Source organism: Heteronotia binoei, chromosome 4 (assembly GCF_032191835.1).
Source record: "Heteronotia binoei isolate CCM8104 ecotype False Entrance Well chromosome 4, APGP_CSIRO_Hbin_v1, whole genome shotgun sequence".
Lineage (NCBI taxonomy): Eukaryota > Metazoa > Chordata > Lepidosauria > Squamata > Gekkonidae > Heteronotia > Heteronotia binoei.
Window position 1 is genome coordinate 60,267,435 of NC_083226.1, and position 26,809 is coordinate 60,294,243.

General features: G+C 41.6%; 1 protein-coding gene across 1 annotated transcript in view; it reads right to left on the reverse strand.

The window, feature by feature from the left end:
* SLC1A1 (solute carrier family 1 member 1) overlaps positions 1 to 26,367 on the reverse strand; it is a 70,405-nt gene extending 44,038 nt beyond the window's left edge. The window contains exon 1 of the mRNA XM_060237382.1: positions 26,266 to 26,367. Within this exon, the coding sequence (XP_060093365.1) occupies positions 26,266 to 26,362 (97 nt within the window). The 5' untranslated portion in view covers positions 26,363 to 26,367. The remainder of the gene's footprint in view (positions 1 to 26,265) is intronic.
* Positions 26,368 to 26,809: the final 442 nt, after the last annotated feature.

Below are 26,809 nucleotides of genomic sequence, written 5' to 3' on the forward strand. Positions count from 1 at the left end.
ATCAGCGTGAGCTTGTGGCATGATGTTTGTTTGTTTTTTGCCTGGCATGGTTGTGTTATAGTATACCACAGAGCAGGGATGTCAAACATCCGGCCCAGAGGCTGAATCAGGTCCCTGGAGGGCTCCTATCAGGCCGTTGAGCAACTGTCTCTTGTCTGTTTCTTTCTCCCTCTCTCTTGCTTCCTTCTGCATCTCAGCTTGCTTGGCAAGGCTTGCCCAGTCACACAGGAGCTACAGAGCAAAACCTTGATTTTTTCCATTGTTGAGACTCCTTCCCCTCCTGGTCCCATGGGGAGGGAGAGAAAGAGCCAGAGCTTCCTTTGCCCAGTTCTCTGGAACCCATGGAAGAAATACAAAGAAAGTCCTTTTAAGACCGACAAGCCTAATGTTTTAAGCATGTTTTATTTTAAGAGGGTTTTTTTTTTAAAAAAAACTTTAATCTTGTTTGTCTGTGTCCTTTAAAAAGTTAGTATCTCTGCTACATAATCTTAACTAGGTACACACACGGCCTGGCACAAAACAGCCCGACCCGGCCTGACAAGGTCTCATTTATGTCAGATCTGGCCCTCATAACAAAAGAATTTGACACCCCTGCCATAGAGTATGCATCTCAAGGCAGTTATTTTCTGTAGGGGAATTTATCTGACTTCAGTTTTCCATCTTCTCCCCACCCTTCCTGCAACATCTACCTAGGAAAAGTACAGTCTTTCTCCACAATGGAGACAAAAGCAGGAAGCAATCAATCTCAGCAAGGTATAATGACACAGCCCTCATCTGGAGTTTGGCAACAATGGTTCTCCAAGCAGAAATGGCTAATTTTGAGAGTGGATTTTATGCCATGGTACCTGGTTAAGGTCCCACCCTTTCTCAAACTCACCCTCTCCAGTCCCCACTCATCAAATCTCCAGGAATTTCCCAACCTGGAGTTGGCAACTGCTAATTCACATTGGTTGTCATAGAGGGACTGCTGCTGAACAGGAGCAAGCAGCCAGGCCTATTTAAGTTATGCCAGCCAGGTGGCATCAAGTCACCCAGAGGGTGCTGCCAGGCCTAGGGTAGCCAACCTCCAGGTGGAGCCTGAAGATCTCCTGGGATCAGAACTGAATTCCAGACAACAGATCTGTCTCCCCATCCTGGAGAAAATAACTGCTTTGGAGGGTGGACTGTATGCTATTCTATTCACCCGAGACCTCTTCCTTTACTGAGGAAAAGCAGCCTGAAATGCCTAGCAACAGCCTCTGCCTAGCACTTCCCAGGGAGAAAACACTCCTAGCAGGGCATGGCATCTGTGACCTTTGGAGGCTGTGTGTGCTGGGAGGCCTTTCATGAGGCAGCAGTTGCTCTATAGCCCTTTCTGAGGCTGGTTGACAGAGAGGACACAGAGAAGAGCTGGCTGGGGTAAGACTGCTAACATTCCTGGGCCTGAGTAGGTGGGGGCAGAGAAATATGTCTCTCACAGTTTACTGTTTGCTTCACTGTTTGCTTTGCAGCAGTGTTGTTTGTTTGTGTGTGTGTGTGTGTGTGTGTGTGTGGGAGACAGACTGTCCCAGACTTCTTACAATGGGCTCTGAGGAGAGGCAGTACTGATCAGTAAGCCCCCTGGAGAAAATGTCAGCAGAGAACTATCTCATTCAAAGGTCAGTGGGTTTCTTGCCTGACAGGGCCAGTGGTGGGCAGGGAACAGCAGAATCAGCCAATAGCATACCAGAGACAGTGCGAGCCAATTCTGCGTAGGCCACATCCAACGAATGAAAATACTCAGATTTGCCACCATGGTAGAGCTTTTATTTATGACTGATGATGTGCTAGATAGATATGTTACAGGAGCAGGAAGAGATTGGTTAGCAGAGAAATCTGCCCCCTCACTTCCCTTTGCATCTCTCTTCCACTGCACCCCCCAAAATCCTTCAGAATAGAGCAGGTATTTGCTACCATGATCTTGGTTTGGATGTATTTTGGGGAACACCCAAGTTGCCTCATCCAGTTCCCTGGGCAACACCTCCCTTCACAAGGCCTAGACGTGCAATCAAGTCAGAGAATTCCCACAATATTAAAGGATTGTATTTAATATAAAAGCAAAAAAAGAGCAGCCAGTAGTTAATAACATTCAGTTTACAAAAACAATGAAAAGTTGTCTTAAATTTTGGTCCCAGGAAGTATCCTCCTGGCGCTAACAGAATAAAGAAAAGCCCACAAGAAAAACAACAAAGTGACTTTCTTAAACGGTTCATAAATAATGTGAGCCTTATACCCTTCTAAGAGGAGCCCTTGGCGCAGTGGTAAAGCTGCAGTACTGCAAATCTGAGCTCTCTGCTCATGACCTGAGTTCGATCCCAGCAGAAGCTCTAGGTTGACTCAGCCTTCCATCCTTCTGAGGTCAGTAAAATGAGTAACCAGCTTGCTGGGGGGAAAGTGTAGATGACTGGAGAAGGCAATGGCAAACCACCCCATAAAAAGTCTGCCATGAAAACGTCGTGATGCGAAGTCACCTTTTAAACTCTGTTTGGGATTATATTCACCTGTTCCCTTGATCCACACCCTGCATCATGCCAACAAACCCATGCTGAGTTGGGTACACTTTCCTTATAGACAGCAGCTACCTTCCTGAACAATTACAGGAAATGAGGTTGAAGGATTTATAAGGCTCTCAAGATCCCTGTTCCATTACTCAAAATTGGTTACAATTTACCCTTCAGAACAGACAAAAGTCAATCCTGATATCTAAATTTCTCCTGAAGACTAGTCCCTCCTCCTCATAGTAATAAATTTCCCATTGATCATATGGTTCCTAGGAGTTCAAAAGCAAAAGAGAGTGCCCTGAGGGCCTAAGAAGGTCACAGAGACCAGAAAAAAATGGCAAAACAGGGAAAATCATAATGAACGCATGCCCTCAGAACCCACAGTACATTACAACATGGCCCCATACACAGAGCACAGAATTCTAGGAGAATTCTAGGTTGCCCAGCAACCACTGCAAACTTCAGGGGCAGGGACATAGGGAAGTGTCAGTTTCTATGCCATTATGTTACTTCTGAGAAAACCCATAAGTAACATCAGGTGGCTCTATAAATCACCAGGAACTCAATGTAAAGCCACAGAGCACTTGGCAATTCCTAGAGCTACCTGACATCATTAATTGTTTTTTGGGAGGGAAGTGCTGTTGTGCTGTACATGATGCCAATGGTTTAAAAGATTCTCAATTGTTGCCCAAAATAGTGGCAGGCAACAAGAATGGCCAGCAGGAGGCCTCCTGCCACAGTGGGAGGCCTGGCAGCCCTAGACTACATAATGCATAGAAACAACAATGAAACACTACATCAAGAAGCAAAATGTATGGACAGTTGAGGAACTATGCTGTTTCAGAGAGCAACCTTAGTTTAATATGGGTTTGATGGATCCCAATGAAGATTTTTACCAATTCTCCCCTCCTACTGCAGACCTCCAGTTCTCCATGCATGCTCTTCCTGAGATCCTCTATCTATGGGGGAGGGGCATTAGTGGCTACAGCAGCATGGGAAAAGGTAGAATTCTGCTGACAAAATTCTTTCAATCAGTAATAACTTTTTCATAGGACATACAGCAAAATACAGTAAGCCGTATAAGATATATTTTTAAACTCTACTTCAACAATACTAGTGTTTTCATCAACATGTTTCATCAACACAGGGAACACAGACAGTGGCAAATCAAATGCAAGACTGTGATCAGGCAGGCAAAAAGGGACTATGAGGAGCATATTGCAAAAAACAAAGACCAACAATAAAAATTTCTTCAAATATATTAGAAGTAGGAAACCAGCCAGGGAAGCAGTGGGGCCCTTGGATGACCATGGGGTAAAAGGATTACTGAAGGAGGATGGGGAAATGGCTGAGAAGCTGAATGCATTTTTTGCCTCCGTCTTCACCGTGGAAGATGAGAAGTGTTTGCCCGCCCCAGAACCACTAATATTGGAAGGGGTGTTGAAAGACCTGAGTCAGATTGAGGTGACAAAAGAGGAGGTCCTACAACTGATAGACAAATTAAAAACTAATAAGTCACCGGGTCCGGATGGCATACATCCGAGAGTTCTGAAAGAACTCAAAGTTGAACTTGTGGATCTTCTAACAAAAATCTGTAATCTTTCATTGAAATCTGCCTCCGTTCCTGAGGACTGGAAGGTAGCAAATGTCACCCCCATCTTTAAAAAGGGTTCCAGAGGAGATCCGGGAAATTACAGGCCAGTCAGTCTGACTTAAATACCGGGAAAGTTGGTAGAAACCATTATCAAGGACAGAATGAGTAGGCACATTGATGAACACGGGTTATTGAGGAAGACTCAGCATGGGTTCTGCAAGGGAAGATCTTGCCTCACTAACCTGTTACATTTCTTTGAGGGGGTGAACAAACATGTGGACAAAGGAGACCCGATAGATGTTGTTTACCTTGACTTCCAGAAAGCTTTTGATAAAGTTCCTCATCAAAGGCTCCTTAGAAAGCTTGAGAGTCATGGAGTAAAAGGACAGGTCCTCTTGTGGATCAGAAACTGGCTGAGTAATAGGAAGCAGAGAGTGAGTATAAATGGGCAGTCTTCGCAGTGGAGGACGGTAAGCAGTGGGGTGCCGCAGGGCTCGGTACTGGGACCCATCCTCTTTAACTTGTTCATAAATGATTTAGAGTTGGGAGTGAGCAGTGAAGTGGCCAAATTTGCGGATGACACTAAATTGTTCAGGGTGGTGAGAACCAGAGAGGATTGTGAGGAACTCCAAAGGGATCTGTTGAGGCTGGGTGAGTGGGCGTCAACGTGGCAGATGCGGTTCAATGTGGCCAAGTGCAAAGTAATGCACATTGGGGCCAAGAATCCCAGCTACAAATACAAGTTGATGGGGTGTGAACTGGCAGAGACAGACCAAGAGAGAGATCTTGGGGTCATGGTAGATAATTCACTGAAAATGTCAAGACAGTGTGCGTTTGCAATAAAAAAGGCCAACGCCATGCTGGGAATTATTAGGAAGGGAATTGAAAACAAATCAGCCAGTATCATAATGCCTCTGTATAAATCGATGGTGCGGTCTCATTTGGAGTACTGTGTGCAGTTCTGGTCGCCGCACCTCAAAAAGGATATTATAGCATTGGAGAAAGTTCAGAAAAGGGCAACTAAAATGATTAAAGGGCTGGAACACCTTCCCTATGAAGAAAGGTTGAAACGCTTAGGGCTCTTTAGCTTGGAGAAACGTCGACTGAGGGGTGACATGATAGAAGTTTACAAGATAATGCATGGGATGGAGAAAGTAGAGAAAGAAGTACTTTTCTCCCTTTCTCACAATACAAGAACTCGTGGGCATTCGATGAAATTGCTGAGCAGACAGGTTAAAACGGATAAAAGGAAGTACTTTTTCACCCAAAGGGTGATTAACATGTGGAATTCACTGCCACAGGAGGTGGTGGCGTCCACAAGCATAGCCACCTTCAAGAAGGGGTTAGATAAAAATATGGAGCAGAGGTCCATCAGTGGCTATTAGCCACAGTGTGTGTGTGTGTGTGTGTGTGTGTGTGTGTGTGTATATATATATATATATATATATATATATATATATATATATATATATATATATATATATATATATATATATATATATATATATATATATATATATATATATTTGGCCGCTGTGTGACACAGAATGTTGGACTGGATGGGCCATTGGCCTGATCTAACATGGCTTCTCTTATGTTCTTATGTTCTTAACATCAAGCCATCTTTGTACATACTGAGATTGTGGCACTATTAAGTTATACTGGTTTTAGACTATTTAATATTTAACCTATGAATTGTATTTTAACTGTATTATCTTGTTTTTATTGTTATAACATGGTCTATACCATGTCCTGTAAGCCGCCCTGATCCTGCTTCGGCGGGGAGGGCGGGGTATAAATTAAAAATTTATTATTATTATTATTATGCTTTTGTATGCAGATCTGCTATAGCACAAATGCAAAACTCAGCTGCAAATGGCAGTTTGTGTGGGAACAGGTAGAGAGATCCATACCCAGAGATGAGTCTTGCGTGGTCAAATCTATGCAGTGCAGCCTTGATGGAAAAGCCTTGATAGAAAAGTTCTGAAGATCATAACACTGATCACTTAGGCATAGTTAAATATATGCCAAGAAAACATGAAGGGTAATAAGCATAGAGGGGTTTGACAAAAGGCAAGATGGTGAGTAATGCAAAGTTGATACACATAATTTTTCTGCTGTCTAGAAGACTCGATGAATACTTTACTGAAATCTTGTCTGGCACTCCTATTTTTTAAGCAATAAAGATGAATTTAAATAATGAGTTTAATGGGGAATCACAGATGCATGTATCTAGCTAACATAATTTTACAGAGTTTATGTTCTCAATCTGTATTCACAGAAACTGAAACTCTGCAGCTGTTTTGCCAAGTATTATGAAATATATATATATGTAATTTTAAAGAGAACTGTTCAAGGACAAAGACTGTGTGTTCTTTCTCTCAGAATCTTGGTTTTAATTATATGATCACTTTGTACCAAGCAATATATATTGTAAGACCACTTTAACTATTTGGAAGTGTCAGAGGAAAAATGTGTCTCTTGAACCCAATCTGAACTGTATGAAAATCAATTTGATTAAATCAAGTATTTTCTCATCATACTGTTGTGGCTTTTTTAAAAATGTAGTTTCAGGAGTCAGATTTTCATCAAATTCAGTCTATAATAAAGAAGAACATTTACATATAAAGCCAGAACTCCAAGACAAACTTTATTCGTAATTCTGATTAAACTGATATCATAAACAGTTAATCAGTGCAGTGCAATGCTAGTTAGAAGAGAAAGGTCTTGAACAATTAACTCTTGTTCCCAGTAGAATTACTTTTTAAGTGTTAGATATGAACTGCAAGCTGTGTTCCTATATGCTTGGGTAAATTAGACTTAATGCTGTATGAGAAAATTTCAATGTGTATTGACTACAATGCCCTGACCTGCATAGCCCAGGTTAGCCTGATCTCATCAGATCTTGGAAGCTAAGCAGAGTTGCCCCAGCTAGTGTTTGGATGGGAGATTACCAAGGAAGCCCAGGTCCCGACACAGAGCAGGGGAATGGCAAGCTGCCTCTTACATCTCTTGCCCTGAAAACCTCATGGGATCACCATAAGTCAGCTGTGACTTGACAGCACTTTCTACAGCCCAAGAAACTCAATAAGGGGATTGCCATACATGAGATGTGATCTGATGGCACTTAATTATTATATAATAATTATAATTATTATTATATACAGACTCGGAGACTGGTTTAGATGTAAATCCTTCTTCCCAGGGAACTGTAGTCTGTGTGAGGGATGTTTTTTTTTAAATTCTCTGCACTCCCAAATGTGTAGGATTTGTCAGAGGATTCTATGATGGTTATACTAGTATAAAACTGGTGGCACATATACTCATAAAGTGGAACCTATTGTGTGGTTGAAACTATTGTATGGTAGGGATAGCATGATCTGAGATAATTCTGTGCCTGACAGAGAACTGTTTACTTAAGACATTTCTGAAAAATCCATGACACTACTACCATAAAGTGGTGTGCATGTTGCTAACAGTGAGGTAAAATTACTGAAAAACTGCTTTCAAGCACTAGCACTTGCATAAAACACAATGCTGAAAAAATGTAGCAAAATACACCTGAACCAGCACGCTTCCTTCTATGATTTATTTACTGACTATAGATCAACATGCATAGTGGTGCAGAGGAGGGGATTTTCCCGGAATCCTCCCATCTCCCTTTCCTCTTTGTTATCTTTCAGCAACCTTCCTCTGAGGACCAAAGTACATAATACCCGTGACACAAGTCAGAACATCAGTGCTTAACGAATATACTTTTTATCACAGGATTAGTGTAACTCACATTTATTTATTTATATTTGTATCCTGCCCTCCTTGTGAACAGGCTCAGGGTGGCTAACAGCAAATTAACTTCACAAAATACAATAATCGATTATAAAACTGTATTAAAATAAAACATTAAACAATTATTGAAACCATAATATATAAAATTGACGTATTTGGTGCTATGAAATAAAGGTGTTGCTCTGCATGGCTCCAAATGCTGGGGGAGGGGGAGGAGATGCAGGCTCATCTGTTGCCATTTTCATTAGCAGAAACAGCTGTGAAGAGAATCTGATAAACAGGCAAACAAGCTTCCCCTGTGGTCATTTCTGCTGGTGAAAATGGCATGACGCAAAAAGTTACACTGATCTTACCTGTGATGAGTTTGATTGAGTACCTGCATAATGATTCATGTCACATGTATACTGGCCTCTAGTCAGAGAACTGCCCAGAATAAGAAAAGTCTCCTTGAATCTTTAGAAGTTTCCTTCTCTGCATAAGAAGAAGAATTGGATTTATATCCCACCTTCACTCAGAGCGGCTCACAAGCTCCTTTATCTCCCACAACAAACACCCTGTGAGGTAGGTGGGGTTGAGAGAGCTCTCACAGAAGCTGCCCTTTTCAAGGACAAACTCTGCAAGAGCCATGGCTGACCCAAGGCCAGTCTACAGCTGCAAGTGGAGGAGTGGAGAATCAAACCAGATAAGAGTCCACACACTTAACCATTACACCAAACTGACTCTCAGTGCTGGGCTTCTATTCAGGAGGGGTGAGAATGATAACCACCAGCTAGAGTGAGGTACTGAGGAAGCACTGTCAATAAGTGCCTCTAGGTAGGAAAGTTAGTGAGAAAGATAAAGAAAATTAAAGACTTAGGTTAAGCAAGTTCAGATTGCTTATAACTTTTTTAAGAGGAGGAGGCATGACAAATTGGTTTTGAAATACATTGTGAAAGTTTTAGGGCTGGGCTGGACAATTCTATCTCTGAAAACCAACTAGTATTTATGGAATAAATATTTCCTGGAAGAGTTTATTTAAATTAGATGGTATGAGAAATTCATGCAGGTTATCCAGAAAAGCAGGAAGTAAGTTAGCAACATAGATACTATGTATGATTCATTAATCTCAATTAGAATTGTCTGTTGGTCATTATTTTTGCAGAATGATAAAAAGATATGGTTAAAAAGATAATTTAGTTAAGATCTCATTGTATTAGAGCAATCTGTGACCTACCAAACAAAAAACAATTCACAAATCATGTTTTGCCACCTGCTATGTTTGGTGACCTGCCTGTTTCCTCAGTTACAGGGAGATAATAAACAGGAGGTTTATTGACTACCTGGTGGACTGCCATCCATAGTTGGTGGGCTAATAGGTATACAGGGAAATCTGATTCATTTCAAATGCACCAACTTCCCCATAAACATGTTTGTCACTGAAGCTTAATACCCTAATCTTAAAGACTGATTTTACACAAGTTCATCTGCTTGCGATAGCACCATTCAATTATTTAATGTGATTGTCAAAAGGAAAACAGCATGTTTACTAGTGTTGTACTAGTATAATTCTTGGTTCATTCCACCCAAACACAAAAAGAGAGGAAGAGAAGCTAAACCAACCAAGCAAAAACCTCCAAAGGAAGTTTAGAATACTAAGGGAGCAAAGGTTAAAAACATCAATAGTTATAGACAAAAGTACACATGTTTATTACAAAAACATATAAAAACATTGTAGGGGTCCAAATGAAGCCTCATAAAATCACCAGTGATAAATACACATGAAAGATACATATATAACCTGATGTATTTGGCATGCAGAGGCCTTCTTCAGAGGTCAAATACAACAAAGTCTCAGTTACACTTATATATGAATAAACAATTAATATAGTACTCAACAGCAGTGCAACTAACAAGGTATTTACTGGATTGAGTGTGGTCAATGGTGTACGTGACTTGATAGCTTCAGTATATGTCCCGTCCTGGATAAAGCCAACGTGGAAATAAACTATCAGGTTGATGGGTTCATTGGCTGGGACTGCATAGATTTCTGCTGTTTCTTTACATTGTCATGTATGTGTGGAATATATTTATCCTATTTGGAATGGCTGAGGAACTTTTTTGGGAAGGTTCTGGAGTCTGAAGCTTGGATTTGTTTCCCATTAGCTTGCAAGCAAGGATTGCCTTTGAAGAAGGCCAAAGACAACATGAGCTGTTTCATATAAGGAATTTCCTTCTGTAAATGTTTGTTGTGAATTTTGTATATGATTGTTAGCCTACATGTTTATATTAGAATTATTTATATTTTAATAACAGTATTATGATACATAGTGACTTTGTAATATAAATTAGACTATGAATTGGTTTACCAAATTGTAGTTCTTAGTAACCGGTGTTTGTAATGGCCAGGGTTTTTTTTTCACATTCTCCTCAAGTGGTGGCAAGTATGGCAAAGTCACCATCTGGAGGATGCTTAAGCCACACAAAGAGGCTCCTTCTCTTGCTTGGCTACTGGACAGTCGGCTGGCTACTAAGGTGAGTGAACAGGCAGAAATGCCTTTTCTTCCCCTCCTCATGACAGGAAAGATGAGGACTGAGCCACTGGGGAAGCTGCCTTTTTGTCCTATTGGTTCATCCCACCACGTCCTCCATTTTCCCTCAGTGGCTGTATTCTTGGTGCTTGGGAGGGGCACAGGGGAGGGCTTCTAGTGTCCTGCCCCCACTGGTGGACCTACTGATGGCACTTGGATTTTTTGACCACTGTGTGACACAGAGTGTTGGACTGGATGGGCCATTGGCCTAATCCAACATGGCTTCTCTTATGTTCTAGGCCAGGGCTTTTTTTTTTTTTTTTGAGCAGGAACGCACAGGAACGCAGTTCCGGCTGGCTTGGTGTCAGTGGGTTTGGCCTAATATACAAATGTATTCCTGATGGGCTTTTTCTACAAAAACCTGTGCAAGACAACGGTAATGTCAGAGGCTGTTGCCTAATATGCAAATATGTTCCTGCTGGACAATTTTTCTACAAAAAAGCCCTGTTCTAGGCAACCATAATATTCCAAGCTTGGTTTTGTCAGTAAATGATATTGAGGGGGGGAGGTCCTTTCCAGGCCAATTTTGGCCTTTGAGGGAGAACTCACTAGGACCAGTCCTAACTAGGGTTGCCAGCTCTGGCTGACTTGATGCCACCTGACTGTCATGACTTAATTAGGCCTGGCTGCTTTCTCGTGTTCAGCAGTAGCCCCCCATGACAACCAGTGTGACTTAGCAGTTAGTGCTTCAGAGCAGGGTCTGCCAGACCCAGGTTCTTGCTGTGGAGGCTGATTGGGTGATTTTGGACCAGCCACAGACTTTCAGCCTAGCTTACCTTACAGGGTTGTTGTGAAGATCAAACAGAGGAGAGGAGAATGATGTAAACTGCTTTGGTCTCCACTGTACAAAGGCTGTCCTTTTCTTAGGTAGAGGCTGCAGGGAAGGGGGAGGAGATGGACAGCTGAAGTCAGACAGATAAAGGAAGGTTGATGGTTGGCTGGGAAGGAGAGAGGGTTGCCAACTCCATATTGGGAAATCCCTGGAGATTTATGGGGTGGAGTCTGGAGAGGGTGGGGTTTGAGGAGGGGTGGGATCTCAGACAAGTACAATGCCATAGATTTCACCCTCCAAACAATCCATTTTCTCCTGTGGAACTACTGTTGCCAGTCTCCAGGTGAGGTCTGGAGATCACTCAGAATTACAACTGCTCTCCAGATGGCAGAGATCAGCTGCCCTGGAGAAAATGGCTGCTTTGCAGGGTGAACTCTTGTCATTATGCCCTGATGAGGTTGCTTTCCTCCTGCTTTGGTCCTCAGTGTGGGGAAAGAATGTCCTTTTCCTAGCTAGAGGCTGCAGAAAGAGGGAGAAGGAAAGCTGAAGTCAGATCAATTCACCTACAGAAAATGGCTGCCTTGATGTATGTACTCTGTGGTATACCATAATGCAACCATGCCAGGCCAACCACCACCACCCTACAAACCCTTGCAAACTGAGGGTTATGGCTTCCTTGATTGAGTCTTTTCTGGTGACCCTTGTCTTATGTGATAGACAGCAAGGAATTATAGATTTTTTAAGCCATGCTGCTTAAGAAAGGGTGAGCTAGCTGAGAAATGACTGACAACTCACAGAGATCATTCTGATTGGGTAAAGGCAGATTACTATGGAATAGAACAGGGAGCCATTTAAAAAAAATCAAGTGGGAAGGAGTCAGTTAGGGAATTTGAGTGAAAACAGGTGGAGTTGGAGCTAGGAAGCTGAGTGGACAGAAAACTCCTAAGAAGAGACTCTGAAGGAGAAAAGGGTATATTAAGCCCTGTCTGTAGCAGAGGAGTGTCTTATAACTTCTGCAAATGACAGACTTGGGGTGGTGACAGTAATTCTGGCAAAGAAGTGTCAGAACCTCATATATTCAAGGACTGAAATAAATATCCTTGTGTGAAAACCAAAAACACCACTTGAGTGGAGAATTAGTCATTCTCAGTATGGTAGCTTATTAACCAGTTTACAGAGACTGTTCTTCTGAAAGATAGGGATTTGACAAAAGGTTTGAGGAGGCACGGAGGTCCCTCAAAAAAGTCAAAAGAGGTTATTGCAAGGAGAGGAAAATAACAATCTGGCCAGAGGATGTGGGGGCAAATAGGAAAGCCCCTGGTCTATAAACATAGGGTTAAAGCATAATAGGATCACAAGTCTGTATGACCAACCAGTAACAAGTCCAGGAGGAGATAAAAGGCACACTAGTAAGCAGTGAAATCTATAACAGCAGCAAGCAAAAGTAAACCAAGGGAAAACATACTCTCTAAATACCTCTAGTGCTGTAAAAAGCAGTTTTGGATATATCTTTAAACCTCTCTCTTCCATTCCCAACCTAAGCTAACTTGTAAATAGGTGCAACTTATGCTGGAGCGATCAGGCAGGGAAAATCTGTTCATGGCCCGTCATCAAGCTTTTAGGACAGGACTTTATGCACTGTCAATTAAGTACAAAACTGAGTTGTGGCAAGATGGGTTGCCCATGACTCACAGACAATTCCCAGATGTTGCTGTATGGATGTGCACTTTAAATCCAGCAGGCATTCATGGATATTTCAGATATAAATGTACATCTGACCGCAGACAGGGAGTGCCAGTCTGGTACATGTTATCATAATGTGACTTAAGTATGAAAACTTCAATTAAGTAATTTTGGCTTGTAGGGAGAGTTCAGGCTTTTTACAAACTTTGTCCCTTTTTCCAGGTTCATAGTCCTAGTCTCTGGATTTAAACATCCATAGATGAGGCCATGTTGAGCATTCATTGTATTGATGATGATGCATATGACAAAAAATGTACTCCCCCCCCCCGATATACCATTCCATGTTGCATCCTCAATGCATGTATTTCCAACAACATGAGGCATGCTCAATTGCAAAGGAGCTACAGAGCAAAGCCTCTATTTTCTCCATTGGCTGAGGTTCCTCCCTTGGGAAGGAAGGGGGAGGAATGGCTTGCTTTGCCAGGCTCTCTCCATTGCACAGCAGAACTACTAAGCCAAACATCTTCCTTCTATTGGCTGAGGCTCCCCCCAGTCCCTGGGAAGAAAGGAAAGAACCAGAGCTTCCTTTGCCCAGTTCCCTGGATCCCATAGGAGAGATACAAAGAAATCACCTTTAAGACCAACAAGTGCAAATGTTTTAAGTGTGTTTTATATTACTTTAAGATTTTCTTTAATTCTGTTTGTCTGTGTCCTTTATAAAGTTTCTATCTCTGCTACCTGGCATTACATTTTATGACACACATGGCCCATCCCCACAAGGTCTCATTTATGTCAGATCATAACAAATGAGTTTGACACCCCTGCTTATACAACATTTCTTGCTCAATATCATGGCAGGAAGTAAACTGAAACCACTTGTTATGCTTCCAGACAGTCATATTTTTTTTTAAACAAAACTATGTCAACTTTTATTATTCAACTGCTAATGGTATGCGTTTTTTAAAAAGCACTGTGTTCAACCAAGTTAATCAGGTAAATAATAAAAGCTCAAGCACTGTGGCAATTCTCAGGATTTTTATTGGATGGATGTGGCTTGAGCAGGATTGGCTCACACTGTCTCTGCCGTGTCATTGGCTGAATCTGCTCTCCCCTGCCCACTGCCAGCCCCATCAGGCAAGAACCCCAGCAGAAGGCCACTGACCTTCAACGGAGACAGTTCTCTCCTGACAGGGGGCTTACTGAGCAGGACTGCTTCTCCCCAGGGCCTGTTACAGGAAGTCCAGGACAGTCCGTCTGAGAGCAGGCAAGGAGGTGTGAGGATGTAAGGGAAAAGATTTGTGGTTCACAGCAGAGAGGGGCCCTTTCCACCTGCCAATACTCTTCATTCTTTCTATTCCAATTAGGCTACAGTGGGTTCATATGACAGAATGGACTCTGAGGGAGAGGTCTTTCCTCCTGGAGAACCACTGTTGCCAATCTCCAGGTGAGGGCTGTAGAAGCCGACTGGGTGATTTTAAACCAGCCTAAACTGTCTCAGGGGTTGTTGTTGTTCAGATCAAAGGAGGGAGGGGAGAGGAGAATGATGTAAACTGATGTAATGGCTGAGGACTCCTCCCTATTAAACAGTCTGTCAGAGAGCGACTGTTGGTCTGAAAGGTATCACTACAGGCCTCTGAGGGAGGCCTTTCCTCCTGGGGAACCACTGTTTCCAATCTCCAGCTGAGGGCTGTAAAAGCTTGACTGGGTGATTTCAAACCAAGCTAACCTGCCTCACGGGGTTGTTGTTGTTCAGATAAAAGGGGAGGAGAGGAGAGGGGGATGCTGTAAGCTGATGTAATGGCTGATGACTCCTCCCTATTAAACAGTTTGTCAGAGATAGTCTTGTTGGACTGAAAGGTCTCACTACAGGCCTTTGAGGCAGAACTCACCAGTGCTGACTATGGCTGCCAGTTCCAGGTTGGTGAGAAATCCCTGGAGATTCTGTGGTGGACTTTGAGGAGGGCATAGGAGTTAGGGCTTCAGAGTGGGGTCTGCCGGACCCAGGTCCTTGCTGTGGAACCTGACTGGCTGATTTCAGACCAGTCACAGACTTCCAGCCTAACCTGCCTCACAGGGTTGTTGTTCAGATCAAAGGGGGCAGAAGAGAATTATGTAAGCTGATTTGGTTCCTTACCCCCCACTGTGGAGAAAGACAGCTTATGTAGAAGCTGCAGGGAGGGGGAAGCAGATGGAAAGCTGAAGTCAGAGGGACAGATAAAGGGAAGGAGATAGGTTGCCAACTCCAGGTTACTCCTAGTCCATATATAAAAGTGAAGCTCAAAGTACTTGCAGAATTAAATCCTCAAAATTCTGGATGGAATTTGTCTCTGAATTTGTTTTGTTTAACCCAACAAACTTTCTGCACTGGATATTAAATTTTCTTACTCTAAAGTCATGATGTCAAAAAAAAATCAATAAACAAAAATGATGCACTTCCCAAGTACAAAATTAGGAGACCCACTTTTCATTTCCATCTAACCTTTAGCTGGGGAGGCAACCCCAAGGAGTCTTGTTGCACCCCAAAGACTAACAAGTTTTTATTCTAGTGTTGGTTTTCATTGACTGCAGCCTGGCTGGTTTAGGGACTTATAATTTACAGTTCAAAACACTGCATGACAGCTAGTCCTAATAAAATGAACAAGAATTTTAAAATCTATTGGAAGGCTATGCTCAAACATCCTGGTTTCTGTAAGATTTCCTTTGAAAGAGCTAATTGAGTTTATAGCGCCACGTGACATACAAGGAATTTATCTTCCCTGATTCTGCATTTGCCTACTTGTCAGTCACCTTGTTTTCTTCATTGCTCATTCATGACATTTCTTTACCTTATTGTTTTCTTTTTCAAGTTCCCCAGAATATCATTCCTAAACTTTTACCATGGACAGCTCCTGCCTCCCCTTCACAGTACGTTTTAGAACAACATTCCAGCCATTCCTATGGGCTTTTCTAGATTATCAGTTCATAATGAAATAAATACACAGCTGTCCTTTATTTGTTGTGCAGAGTCCAGTCATTGTCCCTCAGGGAAACACTTCTGTCTCAGTGGTACTGCATTTTCCTAGCACTTAGACTATAGCAAAAATATAATTCTTCTTCCAGCAAGTCTGCTGCCATTTAGAACGCTGCCTAGAAAATTATTTCAAAGCCTCAAAACAGATAGCACGTGACATCACTGGTTAAGGGCAATGGAATGCTGCAAATGCATGCACTCATAACTATGGTGTCCAGAATGCACTGAAGCACCTTCACATGATGCAGAATTAAGGTCAAGTGTAATCCATAGTCTTGTTAGTTCCACCCAAGGCAGTGAACATTCACCTGTGAGACCAAGACTCCCTACTCCATCTTTTTGAAGCTTGCTTGCTTTGACCTAAGTTCTCAAAATACAGTATTCCTTTGCCTTGGTCTGAAAGGGTCTGAACCTCATCTTCCATGGCTATGCCACACCCTAACACAAGCCAATGAAGCACACCCCGATAACAAGGATGCTCTGTCAGACCAGCCATAGAGTTCTTCTTGCAGGATAGAAGTGCAAACATGCAGCAACCATGAGCTGTCCAGCAGTACCTGATGGGAAGCCATGCCAAGGATCATTCCAGGTACACCGTCTTTGGGTTTCTTCCAGTATTCCTGGATGCCATGAGAGCAAAGTAAGAGTCCCACACACACAGGGTGTGACTAGGATGCTTTTATTGGATGAACAATGTTATCTTGGGACTGATCTGGCCAGCCATCGAAAACCAGAATTCACACAAAGACTCCGCCATACAAGTTGAGTGGATCATCAAGATTTGTGTACAACACAGAGACTGTCACCTTTGTGTAGTTCTGGGTGTCACTTCAGATAACAATTCGGCCTTATAGCATCCCATCAGATAGTATTATATAGGTGAGCTAAATCTATCGACCCCCTTAATCCTTTCCAAACGTCACCACGGAATCTCCCCTTTCTGATGTCATATAGCATGTGTACAAGTGTCAGAGACCACCTGACTCCAATGTCACAGGTCACCTGACCTCACAGCCTGAGGCTATACGGTCATCCTTAAAAGGTTTGACCCATGGTTCCACAGGTGCACATTTTACAGTACCCCTACCTTGCTGTATAGGCCACCCCCAAAACCTGATCAGTTTCAGGTCCCCATAGTAAGATACATGGATCATGTCTTGCTCCCCTTTCCTTTTTGCCGCTATTGGATGCTTCATTTGAAGACTACGAGAGGTAAAGTATCACCTTTTCTGTGTCATACCCTTATGTTGTCCCTATACCCTTTTCATTTCTATTTCTTCCTAGGCACTTTGTGATTGATGAATTAATTTATTGTACTTGTATGCATGACTGTATTTTCTTAATAAAATATTCTTTTAGTTTACCAAAAGAATATTGGTTCTTTATTAAGAGGGAAATTCTTGGGAAACTGCCTTCTGTATACACAGGTTTTGATTTTGCTTCAGTTGGTCATCTTTGCCCACCAAACTAATTCCTCAACTTCTTTTGAGGGCAACTTGGCTAACACACCCCATTGGGGAGGAAAGTGGGATATAAGTGAATAAATAAGTGCAGCTGGACAGGATGCTGAAATGAACTGAAGAAGGTGTTTCTTCAGATTTTGCCTTGGCACATATCAGCTTCAAACTGCATGAGAGAGAACTATTGTCTCTCATGCACTGGAGCACATATGTAGCCTTTTCAGATGTTCATCCACGCATTCATTGGTCACATTCCCTGCCCTTGACCCAATGTCCACATTTTCAGCTGAACATTCATCAAAGTTTTCAGTAGGCATTAAAGTGTATACAGGTAAGCTCCTTCATGTGATGTGGACCCTGCCTTCTTTGGGATTCCTTATTCATGTGGCAGTGTCTATTTGTGTACATTTGTATATAAATAGGGGGGTCACTGCCCTGTTTATGCCTTGTTTATATTAGATGCTACAAGGATGAGAGGGTAAAGAGACACAGAGAGATAATGCTTTTGTGCCTCTTATAACATTTATTTTGACCTTGATGTGCATCACCAAGTACTTCATTCTTTTACAAGCACCATTCTCAGAACCCACTATAGAAAGTTTTTTGCTCTGGTTTTTACTCCTCTCCTAAAGGTTGTGGGCTTACACTCTCCAGCATTTGAAAGTATGCTCTCTTCCTATGTGCTGGCATTAACCACTTTCCATTTCCTCACTGGGAATGAGCACTAGGGCTAAACATAAAGGTTGACAGATAGTTGTAGCTGCCAAAGTAGATTTTTGATTCCTTTCCTCCACTCCACTGACCAACACAGTTGATAAAGAAAACTGTGACATTTACATCAGCAGCAAAACATTCAGCCAGGACCAAGGAAAGCTGAATCATAGTCAAGAGTCACAGTTCAAATAATATACTATTCCTTACTCAAAATCAGATTGCAGAAACAATGAAATGTCCCACAGAAGCAACCATACTTTCTCTTTTTTGATTCAGAGGTTACTGAAACACAATCTTAAACTCAATGTAATTCCCAAAACACTGCTAAATATTAAAAATATTGTTCTTAATTCAAATAAAGTTAGCTTTACAGTGCATTCTGGCTAGATTTCAATGTGTTTTGAAAAAAAGTAATTCTGCATAGATTTGCATTGCTAATTAGTTCAGATTGTTGACTCAGACTGTTTTAAATGCACAAATGAAAAAGGGGATAGAAAACCTTCATACCCACTAATCTGAGTTGAATTCAGCCAGTTTTCTCACTCAATCACACCTCATTCCTTTTCCTACTGTTACCCCAATCTCACATGGCTTTTGTACATGTAGACCCCCAGTTTCTCAGTACAGTACATGCTTTCCAGAGAGGATAGCAGTTTTTTACATTTGCAGACTTTTTTGTGTACAATATGAGATTTAAATTGGTCCTCTTTAATTTGCAGGGTTTCATTATAATCTCAGATTAATAGTTTCTTCAAGGAAGGAAGGAAGGATCATATTTTTCCCCTCTGGAAAAAAATTAGCAAGGATACAATTTAACTAGAAGTTCGCAGTACCCCTCATATATTAGAAAAATTGCCTAGAATGAAAGAATGTGACCTTCTGCTATGACCCAAAAGACAATCAACGCTGCTACACATGATTGCTTTGAAATGTGACATTAGGCCATTCCAAATACTAAAAATATACCTATAATATTCAGGATCTTCATTACCTCTGTTCCAAAGAACTAGAGTATAGCACTGTGTGGGGCTGGATCCAAACTTCCATGAATAGAGCTGAGCTCTTAGCACCCCTTCCCCTTTTATTCCCCAGCCCCATTTACCTCACCAAAAGTGAGCCTGTTTGTTCTGATTCCTTTTTTCTTCCCCTTGCTGGTCTTTGTTTCCCTTTTCCCTACTTCCTTCTCTCCCTCCCATCTACCTTTTCAACTTAGTTTCCACCCCCAGACTACCAATATCTCTCCCAGGTCTTCCCCTCCCCCATACAGCTTGTGTGGACTCTTCTGCCTCTCCCTTGTTTCTTGAATAATCCAAAATGTGAGACGTTGAGTAATTACATTGTTAGATCTCAGCTGTTATTCTGGGGTTGCTAGGCCCCCATAACATTGCTGAGTTCCCCTGACTTAAATATGTTCTATGGAATTTGTGAATGAGGTAAGGGCCATTTCCCAAGCATCAGGAAAACAAACTGTCATGATCCAGATGGGGGTGCCACCTGATGCTGCCACCACTCTGGATTTATGGTCCCTTGGGAAGGCCCAGAGTACCCTCCCAAGCCCAACCAAAAATGCCCCTTTTAGCTGAGAAACACAGGCATGATGACCAGGCGGAGAACATTAAAAAGATAACGGTTTATTAATACAGGGATGGGTATTTAAACAAGGCAAGGTGCTTAAAAGATATAACAGTGTATAAAGGGAAAAGAAAAGAAACCCTAACGCAGCTACCTGTATTTGCCGAATGCCTGTGACTCACTCTACCTTCTGAGTGAGAGATCCTTCTCTCAGCCACAGACTGTCTTCCCAGCCTGACTCTGTGAGAGAAAAGAACACAGTTCCACAGCCCACAAAGTTTATGTAGCAATTCTCTCACACAATCGCTGAACACTGATTGGTTACAGTGGGTGCCAAGCATTGTGAGGATTGTAAGCTGTGTCTGCTTTCTACTCCCACACTGGTCTTTAGGCCCAGGTCTCCCTAGGCCTTGTCTCCCAGTCCTGCACAAACCTTATCAGATACTTAAGATAAGGCCCATCAGCAGATTCCACAAAACCCTGAGTCCGGGGAAAGAGTCCTCTGCAATGTTGTATGGCAGCTACAGTCCGGGTTTGCTCAGTGTTGTACAATGTTGCTTCTCCATTTTGGATTTTTCAATCTCTCAGCTGTTTTAAGTTTGAAGATTTTTCATACAAATCTGTGGTTCCAAGGTCTGCAAAAACTTCTACCCTATCCCTTGATAGCCATCCCCTTTGCGGATTTTTTGATCCACAGCAAGGGGCTAAAAATGGGAAATAGATATTTGATTAGAATTGCAATTGTTCTTAAAAGATTCCAACAAACATTGTTAGGTAGAGAAAAGGTGCTACTAACAGAAGATCCAAATTCCTCTTCCTTAGAAGGGAAAATGTAACAATAGTTTACAAAACCCTAATCTTTGCGTCACATGTTGACAGAAACAAATTTCTACATGCAAGTTTGCCTTTGGGATGTGACCCTGAGCTCACAAAACAATATTGTGGAGGGCAATGAATGGTGGCCAGACTCCAAACAACCAGGAAACCATTTCCAAAGTTCTGTGTGGCTTTGGACTCTCACAGTTTCTTATTTACTTATTTATTTCATTTATACTCCACCAGTCTCCCCAGTGGAGAACAACACAGCTTACATCATTCTCCTCTCCTCCAGTTTATCCTCACAAAAACCTTTGAATGAGGCTATACCAAGAGTATGGCCTAAAGTCACCCAGCAAGCTTTCATAATAGAATGAAGGTTTGAACCAGGATTTCCCAGATCCTACTCTGACATTCTACCCACTACATCACATTAGCTGTCCAAGGACAGCATACTTGTTCACTTTCCTCATTTTAGCCTTACAGTGACATAATGAGAAAGTAAGGCTGAGAGAGTATGACTGGCCAATTACATCATCCAATGAGCTTCTTGGAAGAGCAGGGATTTCAACCTGGGCTTCTCAGAATCAGCATTAACCACTGCATCACCTTGGGAACCCATCATGCAAATTCCAAAAACAATCTGAGACACATCACTCGGGACAAACCAGCTCTTCAGATATTCTATAAGTAGCAAATTTAAGTAGAAATTTGGATCTTCCCTTCACAACGTATATTCAGCAATTTCAAAGCTGACACTCCCAATCATTGATTTGGCAAAGGAGAGAGTTGGCAATTCTCACACAAAGTGGCCTGTTGATTTACAGGATCAGCAAAAGAAACTCACAACAGTAGCTTTGCTTAACTAAAAAGTTTTGTTTTATACAATTAAAAATGCTTATTCATTTATGCACTTTTAACCTACAATTTTCTAAAGTGAAAACATTTATAGAAAACAATAAAATACAATGTGATTCAAAATTAAAATAGTAAAACAACAAAATCAAATAGCTTAAAAACGGAGATGTCATTTGCTCTTATGCCAGAATCTTGCACCCTCTCCTTCAGGTCATCAGATCAGACCTGTGACCCATCAAAGCAAGTACGTTTCCTCAAGATCATCTGTCTTCAGTTTCACAAAAATGAAATCCACAAATACTAGTTGCAGCATTAACAAATGCTTCATGTCAATAGTCTTGTATATGTTTTCAGCTTGCTGAAATGGCTAGCTGGTGAAGAGTAGTGGTTAAAGCCTTGGATGTGGACTAGGAAGAAGCTCATTGGATGAAGATGAAAATTCCTCACAGGAATATTGTAAAGATGCACTGGGATGATGACTCCAATTTACATTGTCCAGAGATTGTTGAAGGAAAGATAGGATAGAAATGTGACTAATAATTACTTTTTTCTGCTTTCCCAATCATTTATTTATTCCAAGAATTTGTATCCCAGACTTTTGGATCCTCTTTTACCCACTTTTGGTATTTTATTCCACTATTTATGGTTGCATGCATTGAGAACTAATAGTATTATCTTATTGTTTTGCTTTTTGCAGTTAGCTATCATTGGCTAGATTTCCTGGAGAAGTGTGATAGAAATATCCTAAATAAATAACCTTGCATTCTCCTACATTCAAAATGGTGAAATCACGGTAATCCTATAATTAAAAGCCCCCTAAACTACCAGCATATTTTCAATATGATAACATATTTTCAAGTCCAAGAAGGTGAGACAATTTAGCCTAACCTGGGTGCAATTTAGGCCTGTCACTGAGGGGAAATCAAGCACAGATACTACACATTGCTAAAGTCAACTTCTTAGAATTAGCCAATGAGATCACAGACCTCTTTTTGGACTATAACACTTAAGACTGCAAGACAATGCTCCTCTATTCAAACATATAGAAAATTAGACATCAGGTAGAAGAGTTCTAGCTTAGCCTTCTCCCTCAGTCCTAGGAACCTAATATCAAAGGAAAACATTCCATTATGTGATTTCTCACTACAGGAGCTCTGTATACAGACTATATCGTATTTATTTATTTTTATTTTATTGAATTTAGAGGTCAATAAACATAGAGGTGGAGCAGGCACTTGCCCCACCCCTACAAATGCTGCACATGCAAAGTCTCTGTCTCTATGACTGTGAATAAATGGTCAATGACAGAACTTTGAATGCAAGTTGGTGCTGTGCCCACATTTGGGTGCACATGTACATGAAAAGGCGTGCACTGAGGGGAAAACTAAATGTGATGGCATCCTCATGCCTGCCATGAGGACACCACCATTTTTTAAAAGTGGTTTAAAAATGCTGCAGAGGCCAGATCATGATTGGGTCTGCAGTGTGGGACTCTTATTCCCCCCCATGTCTTTTTCTGAAATGGTAGGAGGAGGTGTAGCTTGGCCCTTGATAAGATGAATGTGGGAGAATAAGAGCACTTCAGCCTACCGCACTGTGGGTCTGATCAGGATTGGGCCCTTGTGGGATTTTAAAATCCCTTTAAAATTGTGGTGGCCACAAGGCAGACTAAGTTTGGCCTTTAGTCACAGGTATGGTCATCACACTTGTTTCTTGTTCCCTTGCCACATGGGTTGGCATACCAGTACATCGCATTGATAGTCCTACTATGTTCAACTGAGATATAGCTTTGGCATCTCATATTTTTTATCTGAAAACTAGGTCTAAACACCTAATGCTATTAAGACTACTTATGCTATGTTCATTTAATTTATCATTTCCTCTCAGCAAGAGGTGATCCTAAAACACTCCTAGCCATTTAGAATCCCTTTTACCTGTCTATATGCAAGTGGCACAGATAATAGGAAACTGTTAAATTATTTCACTGATTTCCCAGGAAGAGAGAGAGAAACATATGCTTAACTTCTGCATTGGAATTAATGACCAATAAATATGCTTAGATTTAGCTCCGTTATACCTACAGATTTTTTTTTTGCAGTCTTTAGGGGGAAAGTTAAATATGTACTCTGATCTGGCACAATAAAATTAAGGGCATCTAAAATTTATTTACTTGATTGGATTGTGGCCCTTTTATTTTGTGAACTTCTGATCATAATCCAACTTCCAGTAATAAAGAAATATTATTGCCAACTGGAAGAAGTTGGCAACTATATTAAAACAGGGATGTTAAAAAGTGCAGCAAGGATCTCCATAGACAGATGTCAACTTTTTAAAAAGTGTCACAAGACTATTCAATGGGAGGTACTGTGGTTCACTAATACAGCATGTGCTTTATATGCACAAGGTCCCAGGCTCAATCCCTGACATCCTCTGGACAGAGTCTCAGGCGGACCTCTCTCCCAAGAATTGTCACAATAACCGATAGTGTCATTCTAAGCATAGTTTAGCAGGGTTTAGAAAGTTGTATCTCTGGTTATGATGGCAGTGTAAGTAGATATATCAGTGGTCTGACTCATTTATGCATCCATCTACATTTGTGATATTTTCATTTGTCACCAAAGTTCAGTTTTTTCTTGTTTTTTTAAAAGGAAGTTATCTCCCATAAAGAAATAATAATAATAATTGTGATGTTTAGACTTATACTATCTAAAAATACAAATTTTCAATGATACTTTTAAAACATTAAAAGAAATGTAATTTGTATAGGAATTTTTTCATACTTGCAGAGTGTGGCCACAATGTAGCCAACTAAGCACTTTTATGCCTTACTGATTTCAACAGAAGTTTTAAATCAAACTTAAATCTTACTAGTATAACTAACAGAACTTAACAGTTCATTTGTAGGCAGTTAAACTCTCGAAAGCCCACATACTCAGCAAAAGATACCTCTACAAAGGGTTACATAACTTTGACTGAATTTTGTCTTTCTTAACAATTTAGAGAGGAAAATAAAATGATTATTATTCATAATTCCTTTATCATAAATATATCACTCAGTATCTAAATTTGATGAGGCCTGAAAGCCTGGCTATACATACTTGGGAGTAATTATAAATAAAGTGTAAACTTAACTGATCATCCTGTATCTGTATAGCCCAATCCTATACATATATCTTATGCCTATTTACTATACATATTTACTCAGAAGCCCCATTGTTTGAACTTACTTTCAAATAAGTATTATTGGGGTTTGTTTCTGAAGAACAACTAAGACTTAAAGTGCCTTAAACGGGTTATGGTTTAGCTTCATCTGGACATATGGATATAAATATGTTCCATAAAAAGTTTAAAAATCAGGGTCACAATGTAATTAATGTCAAATTTCTTCAAAAATTGTCCTTTATAGCATAATTTTGGAATATTTTGTTGAAAACCAAGATTTAGACACTTGGCAAAGGGAATTTTTTTGTTAATGTGCTTGTAGTTATTAGAGAATACTCCCCCCGCATTTAAAAACAGATTAATATTTCATAAAAATAATAAGCATGATTTACACTTCTAACAACCACAGAGATACCAATAACTGAGTGCAGTCAAGTAAATGAGAAGACTGAAATGAATTATTTAGTTAAATCCTAGTTGGAAACAACCACCAAGTGTGCTTTATTTTTGACAGTGATGCAATTCATGCCATAATGATAGGCCTATTTGTATGTGAAAAACATGTGCCAGTCCCTAGCAAAAATGAAAGATTTTCCTCAATTAGAGATGGTTTGGGAAATTCCAGAAAGAGGTAGAGGAAAGTGCGACTAGTCTTGGTTTTTCTTCCTTACATGACTAATAACTCTTGAAGAAGCCCCTCTAACTTCACTGGCACTTCTGATTTCAAGCATGCTTCAGATATCACTGTCTGCCTGCAGTCTTCAGGCTCTTTACCATTAAGAAAGTTTAACTGAATTTAATAGGACTCTTGTCCAAGTACACACGTTTTGGCTAGGGCTACACAGCTTTGGTGCAGCAGCCATTCACAGAGGTGGTGGAGGACTTGATCTTCTTTGTAAACTGGGATCCTAAACGCTTTTATGTGGAAGCAACATGCCAGAAATTAATGAGTCTGCCTTCCAAGTTGGTTAGGAATACACTGCCAGGCAATTCAAAGGGGACAGGTCAATGATTGCTTATATGAATACGGACTAATTACCTGCAGTGGGGTAAGATCTATGTAAACTGATAAGACTGCAATCTTAAGCATACTGTGTTTAATATCAGCATCCCTTTGGGATGTTCAAAAATGCCAAATCAGTTCCCTATCACTAGTTATTCCATCACAGTGGTAATTCTAGATATGAGTTATTCAGTCACTTCCAGAATTTCAGACATTACAATGATCTGGGATGATGAACCTTCATCAACTCCATGTGGGGTTATCTTACCAAATAACCCCCACGCACATCCTTTTGCCAGCCTGAATCAATTGTGCTAATACATTTGCATTTGTTGTAAGAGGGGAAATTTCCATTCTCCAGGAAGATTGTAGAAGGAAATCATAAAGGCATTCAGAGCTATTTTGAATATTTGAATTTTTTCATTGCGAAATAGCAGTATCTCTCTTCTCCTGATTACCAGCGGCACCTTTTAAAAACCCGCAAAAACCAAAAACACCTGCAAAAAGGAAATCTCTAATTTGGCTGAGGAGCAACCAAGGATGCTACATTTCAGGGGAAGAGAGCCCCACAAGCAGCAGCGATCCGCTTCGAATAGACAGCGAGAAAGGCTGCCGTGCTGCCTTTCCGGAAGCGGGGGTGTATGGTCGAGGAGGGCAAGAAACGCGTCTCTCGGGGAAGAGATGGTCCCCACGCCACGTTCCTTCCCGCCGCCTCCGCCGCCAACTAGGTCTCTCGCTCACCAACTCACCCAGAATCACGGCGACGATGGTGCTGAGCAGAAGCCAGTTCTTCGCCAGGAATCGCTTGCAGTCGCATCCTCCCTTCTTGGCGCCCGCCTGCTTCATCGCGGCGCCGGTGTGCGGCCGTTGAAAAGCGGCGCAGGAGGCAGAGGAGACCGCGGACGGCGGGAGAGAGGAGGGGCAGCGGCTGGACGTTTGCTGCAACGGGAGAACTGCTTTGGCGCGCGTGCTGCCAGCTTCTGCTTTCCCTCGAGAGGGTGCGCGCTTGCTCGCTGCTCTGCAGGTCTCGCTTCCCGCCCTCTTCTGCTCCTGCTCGCGTTTTCCTGCCTCTGCAGCTCCTACTTAGCCCAGCAGGCGAGGAGAGGTGTGGCGGCCGAGGCGCCCCCCCCCTTCTTTCTCCCTCTCCCCCTCCCTCCCTTTCTGTCACGCCCCCGGCACAGCTTGGCACTCAGCGAGGCTCGTTCGCGCTCAACTGGTTTTTGTGTGTGGGCGGGGAGGTCTCTGCGGGAGGGGACTTTGGGGCGTTGCGCCGCTGCGGAGCAGCGCGGGATG